General features: G+C 37.8%; 1 protein-coding gene across 1 annotated transcript in view; it reads right to left on the reverse strand.

Moving 5' to 3' along the window:
• ARIH1 (ariadne RBR E3 ubiquitin protein ligase 1) overlaps nucleotides 1-12398 on the reverse strand; it is a 124837-nt gene that overhangs the window by 10424 nt on the left and 102015 nt on the right. The window contains exons 10-12 of the mRNA XM_045449160.1: nucleotides 9999-10129; nucleotides 6371-6428; nucleotides 1741-2001 (exon numbers count right to left, since the gene is read on the reverse strand). Of these exons, the coding sequence (XP_045305116.1) occupies nucleotides 1741-2001; nucleotides 6371-6428; nucleotides 9999-10129 (450 nt within the window). The remainder of the gene's footprint in view (nucleotides 1-1740; nucleotides 2002-6370; nucleotides 6429-9998; nucleotides 10130-12398) is intronic.

Genomic DNA, 12398 nt, shown 5'->3' on the forward strand with positions numbered 1-12398 from the left:
AAACATACAGTGTCACATTAGTTTCAGGTGTACAATACAATGATTCAGCAATTCTGTACATGACTCAATGCTCATCATAATAAGTCACCATCTGTCACCAAAAAATGTTAATACCATCTTACTGACTATATTCCCTCTGCTATACTTTTCATCTCTGAGATTTACTTACTATTTAGTGGAAGTTTGTACCTCTTAACCCCCTTATCCACTTCATTCATCCTTCCATCTACCTCTCCCCTCTGGCAACCACCAGTTTGTTTTCTGTATTTAAGAGTGTTTTTTTGTCTCTGTTTTAGTTTGATCATTTGTTTTGTTTCTTAAATTCCACATAGGAGTGAAATCATATGGTATTTTTTGTCTTCTCTGACTTAATTTACTTAGAATTATACTCTCTAGGTCCATCCATATTGAATGAATGGCAAGATCTCATTCTTTTTTATTATGCATCAATTTTAAATGAGCAGCTCTACTTGAAAAACATTTACTGCTAAAAGACCCCTTCCATCACTTTTCCACCAAAGGTAACCACCATATTAACTTCTAATACCATACATTAGTCTTGCCTGACTTAAAACCTGTAATATCCTTGAAAAGTATCATCTCTATTTTAAAATAAAGATATACATGACATTAAGTAATCTGCTCCAAGTCAAGAGAGCTAAAAAGTGGTTGAGTCCAATTTCAAATTCAGGCTGACTTCAAAGCCTCCACACTTAATTGCTAGCTGGCTAAACCACATCAATTTGAATGCAGTTTAGGATAAGTCTAAACTTCTGAGCAAATAAGGAACCTTTATTATTTTTTTCTTTTTCTAATTTTTAAATTCTAGTTAGTTAACATATAGTGTAATATTGGTTTCAGGAAGAGAATTCAGTGATTCATCACTTATATATAACACCCAGTGATCATCATAACAAGTACCCTCCTTAATATCCATCACCCATTTGCCCCCCCCCCCACCCACCCACCTCCTTCCATCAATCCATAGTTTGTTCTCTGTCGTTAAGAGTCTCTTTTGGTTTGTTTTCCTCTCTTTTTTCCCTTCCCACATGTTCATCTGTTTTGTTTCTCACATTCCACATGAGTGAAATCATGTAGCATTTGTCTTTCTCTGATTGACTTATTTTGCTTAGCATAATACACTCTACAGCTCCATCCATGTCATTCCAAATGGCAAGATTTCATTCTTTTTGATGGCTGAGTAACATTTCATTGTGTGTGTACACTACATCTTCTTTATCCATTCATCAGTCGATGGACATTTGGGGTCTTTCCACAGTTTGGCTATTGTTGATAATGCTGCTATAAACATTGGGGTGCATGTACCCCTATGAACCTGTATTTTTTTTTTTTTTTATTTATCCTTTGGGTAAAAACCTAGTAGTGCAATTGCTGGATCATAGGGTAGTTCTATTTTAACTTTTTGAGGAACCTCCATACTGTTTTCCAGAGTGGCTGCACCAGTTTGCATTCCCAAACAATGTAAGAGGGTTTCCCTTTCTCTGCATCCTGGCCAACATCTGTTGTTTCCCGTGTTGTTAATTTTAGTCATTCTGACAGGTGAGAGGTGGTATCTCATTGTGGTTTCGATTTATGTTTCTCTGATGATGAGTGATGACGAGCATCTTTTCGTGTGCCTGTTAGCCCAGATAGGAAACTTTAAAACTCTACATATCTATGGCAGACCAAGTAGTCCTGTGACACAGCTGGGGTTTTTCCCCACTCAGTAACTATTCCTACCTCAAAGATAATGGACTGGTTATTCTTTTTGAGGTAGAAAGCGAAGACATAAGTGTACATGAGTGTGGCACGACACTGGCAGAGGACATCAACTGCCTTCTTCAGGAACTGCACCTCAATCCAGGACATGTTGTGCTGTTGCATCTCCTCCATTTTCTGCTTCACCTGAGCATATAGTTTGTGCTCAAAGCGTAGACTCTGCATGTGGTTCATATAGCGATTACAGTAGAACAGGTACCTCTGCAGGGCTGCCCTAGATCGCTGTCCCATTAAGAAAAATTAAGGAAACGTAATTGTAACAAACGTATCAAACATACACAAAAGCTCGTATCATATTTACTGATGAAACAGTATAGGAATTTAGGCTAAAATCAGGAACAAACAGACATCTCTTGCTACCTTTTGTTATTTAATACTGCTATGAATGTCCTACAGCAGCACTTCCCAATATGGTAGCCACTGGCCACGGGCGGCTATTTAAATTAAAATAAAAAATTTAGGGGCGCCTGGGTGGCTCAGTGGGTTAAGCGGCCAACTTCGGCTCAGGTCATGATCTCGCAGTCCGTGAGTCTGAGCCCCGCATCGGGCTCTGTGCTGACAGCTCAGAGCCTGGAGCCTGTTTCGGATTCTGTGTCTCCCTCTCTCTGACCCTCCCCTGTTCATGCTCTCTCTCTCCCTGTCTCAAAAAAAGTTAAAAAAAAATTTATAAAAAAAATAAAAAATTTAGTTTCCCTGTGCTCAGCGGCTACCAAACTGGACAGTGGTGATAAAGAACATTTCCATCATAGGAAGTTCTACTATTCTGCAGTATGCAATAAGTAAACAAGAAGCATCAAAATTTTAAAGTAGAAAACAACAGAGAGGCAACCAGACATCATACAACTCTTCATATAATACAAAAGAAAATATCCAGCATCATCAGGTAGGTGCCCCCACCTCACTCCTCAATTGAATCTAAATTCAAGTTATCTAGAATTAACCACCAGTTTCAGGAAATACAGGAATAAAAGAACCTATTAATAGTTAACCTATTAAATGATATCAGGGAGTTACAATCAGCAAAATCCAGAATGTGAAAATTTTTACAGGACAAAAATGGCTTCGTTTCCTCAACAAATAAATAGTAATGGGCGGGGAGGGGGGCGGGGGTGAAGAAGAAGGAATGAAATACACAGAGATTAGACAATACTCAAAAGATATCGATCAAATCCAAGTTGGGAACCTATATGGATCCTGATCTGAACTATAAAAGAAAATTTATGAGATAAATAAAGACATGTGAACACTGGATAGTTAATAATATTTAAAAAGTAGTGCTTTTAAAAACATATAATAAATATATATACAAACACAATAATGGTATTGCAGTTATATTAAAAGTGTTTTAAAGGGGAGTCTGGGTGGCTCAACCAGTTAAGCGTCCGACTTTGGCTCAGGTCATGATTTCCCTGTGCTGACTGCTCCAACCCTAGAGCTTGCTTCAGATTCTGTGTCTCCCAATCTCTGTCTCTCTCTCTCTGCCCTTCCCTTGCTCCCTCCCTCCCTCCCTCTTCCTCTCTCAAAAATAAAACATTAAGGGGCACCTAGGTGGTTCAACTGGTTAAGCATCTGACTTCAGCTCAGGTCATGATCAGATAGTTTGGTGAGTTCGAGTCCCACATTAGGCTTTATGCTGACAGCTCTGAGCCTAGAGCCTGCTTCGGATTTTGTGTCTCCCTTTCTCTGCTCCTCCCGAGCTTGTGCTCTCTCTCAAAAATAAATAAACATTTAAAAAAGTAAAAAATAAAAAATAAATAAAACATTTTTAAAAATAGTTTTAAAGATACATAAAGTATTACCAAAGAAACACTATCATATCTGGTCTAGATTTGTTTTATGTTATTTATCAGACTGCAAAAACAATTCACCTTGGTCTCTCCCATTATACTGTAAATCTCTAGAGACAGACTTTTTAAAAAGTAATACTGTTATCTCTAGTGCCTAACATGCAGAAAATGATTAATAAATGCTTGTTAACTGCAACCACTATGAAAAAGTTTTTTTTTTTTTTTAAACCACACATATATTATTTCTTTTCTTTTACTATCACTTCCTCTTTCTCTCCTTATGCCTTAGTGACTACAAAGGGCACAGATGCTACAAGGCCTTATGGTTGCTCTCCTGCTTAGAAATACTAACTCTGGGGCCGCCTGGATGGCTCAGTCGATTAAGTGTCCGACTTCGGCTCAGGCCATGATCTCACGGTTTGTGAGTTTGAGCCCCACGTCAGGCTCTGTGGTGACAGCTTAGAGCCTGGAGCCTGCTTCGGATTCTGTGTTTCCCCCTCTCTGCCCCTCCCATACTCATGCTCTGTCTCTCTCTGTCTCTTGATAATAAATAAACGTTAAAAAAAATTTTAAAGAAATACTAACTCTGAACTACTTAATTGGCCAATCACATGATCCAGTATCATACAACACTGAAACATCTCAAAAAATCTACTCTTACTATTCAAGAGTCAGGTAAGTACCAAATCAATGCTTACACACTGGAAAATTATGCCAATTATATTTAATCATTATTAGATTAAAAGCAATATTAATGTTGGGGCGACCGGGTGGCTCAGTCTTGGTTAAGCTTCTAACTCTTGGTTTCAGTTCAGGTCATGATCAGATAGTTTGGTGAGTTCGAGCCCTACATCATCAGGCTTTGCGCTGACAGTGCAGAGCCTGCTTGGGATCCTACCCGCCCCCTCTCTAAATAAACTTTAATCTGCTTGGCATTTTATCCCACCCCCCCAAAACCAACCACTAATATTTCAAGCCTGTCAAATTTCCAAAATTAAATGGAAAACCTAAACTACCACATTAAAATATATAATGTTATAGGACTTGATTTAAAATCTAATTTAATACTTCAATTAATTCTAAAACAGCTTCCTACTAAAATACCTCTAAAATATAGCATGAAAGAAAACTCATACCACCACTACAAATAAGATCAATTTTTAATCAAATTCCAGATTGAGAAAATGTAATGAGTGACCTTAAACACTTTGGGAAAAAGTCCAAAACAACAAACCTGACTACCTAGAACAGGGGTTGGCAAACTGTCCTGTGAGGCAAATCCAGCTGCTGCCTGGTTCTGTAAATAACTTGGAACTCTGTCATGCCTACTCATTTGAGTTTGTGGCTGATTTAGCATTACAAGAGCAGAAGCAGAGTTCAACACGTGTAAGAGAGACCATATAGTCTGCAAAGCTGAAAACATTTACCATCTGCTTCTTCACAGAAAAAGTGTACTGACTCCCCTGGTCTAGAAAATAAGAAAATCCAAATATCCACCACAATCAGCACCATGGCAGAGTATGTTAAGTCAACAACTTTCTACAATGCAGGTACACTTTTCCAAGGCACTCAACTACCATCTGTGTTCTTTCTGGACTATGTGCCAACCTTCTAGCACTTTTTAAAGCTACAACTCCCAGTGAACACTATATCAGAGTACTGGAGCAGGGAAAAGGAAAGAAAAGGCCAGATGCGTGTGCAATGGTATACTCCATTTTGGGGGACACGGCTCCCACTAAATAAACAAAGCCACTTGTATAAAGTCTTTCTCTGTACACCCATAGGATCAGAAGATTCTAGTTTTTTTTTTTTTTTTTTTTAAGTTTATCTATTTATTTTGAAAGAGAGAGAAAAGTGTGAGTGGGAGGGGGCAGAGAGAAAGAGAGAGAATCTCAAGCAGACCCCTACTGTCAGCACAGAGCCTGATGGGGGCTCGAACCCACAAACCATGAAGTCATGATCTGACCCGAAGTCAGACACTTAACTGGCTGAGCCACCCAGGCTCCCTTAATTAGAAATAAATTTTAAAGGAACATTTTAAAAGAAGAAAGAAAAAGAAAGAAAGAAAGAAAGAAAGAAAGAAAGAAAGAAAGAAAGAAAGAAAGAAAGAAAGAAAGAAAGAAAGAAAGAAAGAAAAAACATGTTTTGGATGACATCTTAAGCAAGGAAAACCATTTGAAAAGAATATTTTTGGGACAACAGGGGAATTTCAATATGGAATAGATGAAAGTAAGGAATAATTAAATTCCAGGATTCTACAATTCTGACAGAATTACCAAGCTGAAAGAAGCTCAAAATGTTGATGAACTTAATTCACACCTAGTGATTGAATCCTTCTCTACAATGGTGAGTTATATATCCCTAACCAGTAAAAGGGAACTCCCCCTGAGGCAGTCCATTCTAAATCAGCTCACCTATGATCTTACTGGCTTCTTGATGAATAAGTTAAAAAAAAAAAAAAAAGAATTAAATAGAAATGAGAATGCACATAAACAGCAGGAAGGCTTTTTAACAAATACTGTTCTCTAGACTCCTTGCTGGGGTGAAAAAACCTTAACAGCAAAACTAATGAAACCTGGAATTGCACAACATGACTAGATTAATCTTTTAAAAGAAAGAAACAAACCTATAAACAGGAATGTTTCCTGATAGGCATTTTGTTCTCAATGTACACAGATACGCAGTATTTACTGGGGTGTGTTTCCACAACTCTTTCAGAATTGAAAATTTCTGCTAAGTTATTCCCTAATAAACATGTGATACACATTCCCATTCAACTGTTACCTGAAAATAAATGTACTTACCTCCTGTGCGTCTCTTGCTGCCTTTGCATCATCCTCATTATAGCGGTTACAGTTGTACCTTAAAGTGAAGTAAGAGGATTCCATAAAGCCAAAAATCAATGAGAAGGAACAAATAACAGAATTTTAGCCTGGATTCAGAGATGATCTAGAATCAAAATTCTCCTTTATATAGATAAACTGAGGTGTTTAAAATGCCCAGGTTCTAGAATTACAAGACAGAAAAGAATTCCAAGTGTTGTTGGATTGAACGAACCCCCACCTAGTGCTGGAATCCTCTAACACTGTATCAGTTCTCTACTTCCTGAACTAGTCCATTCCAAATCGGCTCACCTGTAATCATTAGAAAGCGCTGTCATTCTAATATTCCATTTCCTGACTGCAGTCTGAACTTCTAACTTAATTTTTGAAGAGGTCATCTTATTTCCTAGGTTGTCTGTTATTTAGGCTAAGTATTCCCAATTTTTCCAGTTACTTACCTTCTTATTTTAATAAACCAAAGAGAACCAATAGTTCATGGAATACTATGTAACAGATGCTGTGCTATGTGCTTTACATGGTATTATAACTTACAAGAATCATTGAAAACTGAATGATACACAAAATGAGAAGCAGGGGAAATGTGCCCAGAAGACAGCTCAGAGTGAAGATGGACAACACTGGCAGTTCCCTTGTCCTGATTACTCTACCTTTGCTTTTCTGGGAGTCTACACTATGGGAACAGCTGATAGCTACCTATCACCCACTTACAAAGGACTTCAAATGTACTGTCATATTCAATTTCTTGAACCACTTTATGAAATATGGATTATTACCCACATTGAACAGATGAAGAATTAGGCTTTGAGAAGGTAAGTAACACACTTAAGGTAAAATAGCTAGAGTTTCAGAGTTAAGAATTAAACATATGCCTGTCGGCCAATTGAGGGCCGTGCTCTGAACTGGTGACTATATTGTTCACATGCTGTAGTTCTTGTCTTCAGAATCTTAACAGTAATCCTTTTAGGTCTAAAGGAAGAATTTTGAATTTACTTTAAATCTTGTTAAACTGGATTCACTGTTCTAGCTTGCCAAGTTTCCCAGGATTTTAATGGTCTATATATTTAGTATCTTTCTATGATGTTACCCTAAAATGTAGGCAAGATTCTCTTATTAGTTTAAGAAAGTCATCAGTAAAACTGACCAGAAAAGTAGTACACAGTTTACATGAATAAAAAAGGTAAGGACAAAGCCTTTCATTCAGCACATCTTGGGGAAGTATTTCATTAGGAAGAAGGAAATCCATTACCTGTAACTGCAAGAAACAGTCACTCAATTAATCCCAAATATCCTTGTGTGTGTTCATAGCCTAGGCCACAAACTTCTCAGCTCACACCAAAATACCTTGTTGAGATTCACAAAACGTTCCCTAATCATCATCCTAATAATACCATTTGATTCTGGGATTTCATGTAAGAGAAAAGTTGTGGTTCATATGTATTTCATGGAATCAATCCCAAATTTTGGAAATTTGGGATTACATTTTGTCTGCTTTCAGTTTTTGGTAGCTCTCTATTTTCCATAGCTACTCAGAAATAACCAACAATGGCTCACTGATCTCATCTTTAAGTTTTTAAAGTAACCCAGACCATAATTCACTCAAGTCAGGAGATACATTAATTTCCTACCAGCTTGGGTTATAATCCTCTCTTAGAAAAAATTACTTAATTTAGCCCAAATATTGGCTCTCCTTGCCCTCTACTGGTCAACTGTTAATACCTCTTCTTCTTATCTAATGTAATATCCTTAAAAACTTTCCTTTTGATATTTTTTGGATATTTTTAAGCCTCAACTCATTTTGTACTCTGCCAAAATTATTAAGGACTTGAAGGCCAGGAAAGCAAACAATTCACCTCTACTTCTAACTCACATGATGGACAGTGCTACTTGGAATGCTATTTTGATGATTCTGAGGCATTTTCAGATTTAAATAAGGAAGCACAGTATGACTCATTTGCAATGTTAGCTATGGGTAAAGGCAAGACACAGGAAACATTTCTGACAACTTCGGTCCAGGCCGTTCCTCATCCTCCTGCACCCAACATTTGTTCTGTACTCTTTTCAGTTTTCAAAACAGCTTCTTTAAAATTTGAGTTATGATCCAAGATTTCCTTACACACAGAAAAAGTAACTTAAAAAACGTATTTTTAGTTAACTCTTCTCCATTTATTAGGCTTGTTTGTTTAAATATACTAGAGTGGATTTAGTTTCTGAGACAGTCTAATTCTCCAGTTTGCCTTCTTAAAATCTAGAGTATCTGTCAGGCTAAACCCCAAATACCTTTCTTGGATTTGACAGTGGCAAAATCACATTCTTTACTTCTACATAACCAATTAGTTTTTACCTAATTCAGAATTAATTTCAGACAAGTAATCCCTCTCACTATTCCTCTAACTAATGAAACTAATGAAAGTTTCAGTGAAACTAATGTAAGTACCAATGAAAATAAAAAGAGACTTGCCATTGTCTTCACGAGACCCTCCTCCAAACCTAAGAGATTTCTTCCCCTCTCATTCACTCTTTACAAAGCAGCCACGATTCTGACGTAATGTATGTAAAGCACATTAGTACAAAGCCCTCTCATCTAAATTACAGATCTAATCAGGCCACTCCCCACTTAAAAGCCTTCTGATAATGTCCAAACTACTTTAGGTCTCAGTCTACTTTCTCTTTTCCTATGCCCTACAACGTGTAAGGGGCCACAAACTGAACTGCCAATAAGTAACATAAATTAGTGAAACGGGCCCATCTGTGTATTATAACAATCAGAAATACTTTCATTTTTACCAGGTGTGCTAGCTCCCTTCTCTCAAAACTCAAGGCATCATGATTCTAACTTGCATTTTCCTGAACTGGTAAGATATATGCACAGAACAAAGATATGTATCTACTAAATGTGATACCACCTTCTAAATATGGTGCCATCATGCTACATAAAAATGCCCTAAAGATTCAGTCTTGGGGAAATAAATGTATCAAACTGGCAAGTTAAGACATCATCTAAGGGGCTATTAATCAATTCCAGATGACTGCTGCCAAGCAGGAATACAGGCCTGTTCTTATATTTCAAAAAGAGGCTTATAATCTGGATTGCACTGGGCAATTTTCCAATTCTTAAAGTTTGGGACACATTTTTTGTCTAATAGTATACAAGGGTAAGTAAAACACAACTGCAGGTTAGGTTCTACCAACAGTCTCTTAGTTTTCAACTACTGCCTAGACAGACATATTAGACAATGCAACTCTTCTCTAAATTAGTCATATACTTTCATATCATTCTACCTTTATTCATGCCACTCCTTTTGCCCTGAACGTCTTCTCTACCACTTCCAACTAATGAACTTTTACTCTCCCTTAAAATTCACATCAATTGGTACCTTCTCTGTGAAATATGCCTAATTTAGACTTCTCTCCAGACACCTTGCCTGTACTTTTAACGATGATCACACACTGTATTCATTTACTTAGCTCCCAAGTTAGATGGTGACTTCCGTGAGGTAAAACCTTAGTCACAGTATACGCATATATCACAGTATACGCATATATTACATACTTATGTGAACATTTTCTCCCCTTCGTTTCCCCAACCTACCAGGCAGATCCATGTGGTTCCCAAGGGCCAAGACACACCCAGCAAAACTCTGCTTTACAGTTCTGGTTACGACACACCATGTGATTACAACCGCCATCCTTTTCAATTGTGACATGGCATTTGGGACATTCCTATGAAGAGAAACTATAAAGTTGGTGTCAATGCTACACTAGGTTGTATTACTATCACCGAAGAGAAGTCAATTCTGGATTTGGTTTATTTTTAAATACCACATTTATTGTTATTAATACATGTAAAGCACTCAGAAAAGTGTGGAATACAATAAGTACTACTGGAAATGAGCTATTATCATTATTACTGGCTTTGAAGATGTATTATACAAGAGGGGTGCCTGGGTGGCTCAGCTGGTTGGGCGTCTGACTCGGCTCAGGTCATGATCTCACAGTTTGTGAGTTCCAGCCCCGTGTCGGGCTTTGTGCTGACAGCTTGGAGCCTGGAGCCTGCTTTGGATTCTGTGTCTTCCCCTCTCTCTGCCCCTCCTCTGCTCATGCTGTCTGTCTGTCTGTCTGTCTCTCTCTCTCACTCAAACATTAAAAAAAAGTATTAAAAAAAAAAAAAAAGGATAAGGAGTATTTAAACAATGGAGGCCAACACACAATTTTATACCATTAGTACCCTGCTCTACCCAAAATGGTTAAAATATATTTTTACCTCCCAGAAAGCATTAGTAATGAAACAATAAGTCTTGTCACTTAAAACAGATGCCCACACCTTTGAGAAATGTATGGTTGAAATCAATATTTTTGTGCTCTCTAAAATTATGGTAAAGATAACTCATGTCACTTAAGAAAAACCTTTCTGTGTTGTTAGGGAACAACTTTAATGTGTTCATTAAAGTCCCTGAATCTTTGAATATGCTCTATAAAACTAGTAGTTCAGAATAGGGTAGTTGTATTTTCACTAAGTGGTTCATTTATTTTTTTTTTTTTTTTAAATTTTTTTTTTTTTCAACGTTTATTTATTTTTGGGACAGAGAGAGACAGAGCATGAACGGGGGAGGGGCAGAGAGAGAGGGAGACACAGAATCGGAAACAGGCTCCAGGCTCTGAGCCATCAGCCCAGAGCCCGACGCGGGGCTCGAACTCGCGGACCGCGAGATCGTGACCTGGCTGAAGTCGGACGCTTAACCGACTGCGCCACCCAGGCGCCCCTACTAAGTGGTTCATTTAAACTATAGGCCTCTTTTTGCATCTAGAGAAATCCCCAAACCTCTAAACCTCCAAGATGCTTAAACCTCCAAGATGTTTAAAGTAGGGAGTACAGGCTTGAATATGTTTGGCTTTGTTTAGAGAGATTTTTGAGGAAGAATGACAATTAGTAATAACAAAATTATCTGCTTGATAATTTTGAGATAAAACTGGAGTTTTTTTCTCTTGAGTGATTTCAGAAGCTTTTATTATTGTTATTAGCTCCTTGAACAAATTTGCAGATTATTGGGGGACCTCGGTGTCTCGGGTAAGCGTCCGACTCTTGATTTCGGTTCAGGTCATGATCTCATGGTTCATGACTTTGAGCCCCATGTTAGGCTCCATACCGACAGTTTGGAGCCTGCTTGGGATTTTCTCACTCCCTGTCTCTCTACCTGTCTCTCTCTCTCTCTCTCTCTTTCAAAAATAAGTAAACTTAAAAAAAAAAATTGCAGATTATCAGTGGTATCGTAACATATTGAGAGCTTGGTTAATTGTGACCAAGAAATATAGAATGAAACATTTTATTTTATTTTTTTAAGAAATGTTTTGTTTTAGAGGCGCCTGGGTGGCGCAGTCGGTTAAGCGTCCGACTTCAGCCAGGTCACGATCTCGCGGTCCGTGAGTTCGAGCCCCGCGTCGGGCTCTGGGCTGATGGCTCAGAGCCTGGAGCCTGTTTCCGATTCTGTGTCTCCCTCTCTCTCTGCCCCTCCCCCGTTCATGCTCTGTCTCTCTCTGTCCCAAAAATAAAATAAACGTTAAAAAAAAAAAAATTAAAAAAAAAAAAAAAAGAAATGTTTTGTTTTAATGTTTTTTATTTATTTTTGAGAGAGAGCATAAATGGGAAAGGTGTGAAAGAAGGGGTTTGTAGGGGGACAGAGGCTTGAATTCAGGAACTGTTGAGATCATGACCTAAGCCAAAGTTGAATGCTCACCCAACTGAGCTACCCAGGCACCCCAGATACAGATATTTTAGACCTGGAATTTGCTTCTTGAGAAAATGTGAAATATATTAATTGATTTCAAAGATTTGATTTAAAACGTATAATTAGAAGTTACCATATTGACCTATTTAAAATTACTATAGCTTATGGGCAGGGTAGTGTTATTTCACAAAGGTCAAATTGTGAATCACTATAAGGATTATCAGTAATATAATGGGTGATATTCCCCCCTTATGGGAGTGACAGGC

Source organism: Leopardus geoffroyi, chromosome B3 (assembly GCF_018350155.1).
Source record: "Leopardus geoffroyi isolate Oge1 chromosome B3, O.geoffroyi_Oge1_pat1.0, whole genome shotgun sequence".
Taxonomy (NCBI): domain Eukaryota; kingdom Metazoa; phylum Chordata; class Mammalia; order Carnivora; family Felidae; genus Leopardus; species Leopardus geoffroyi.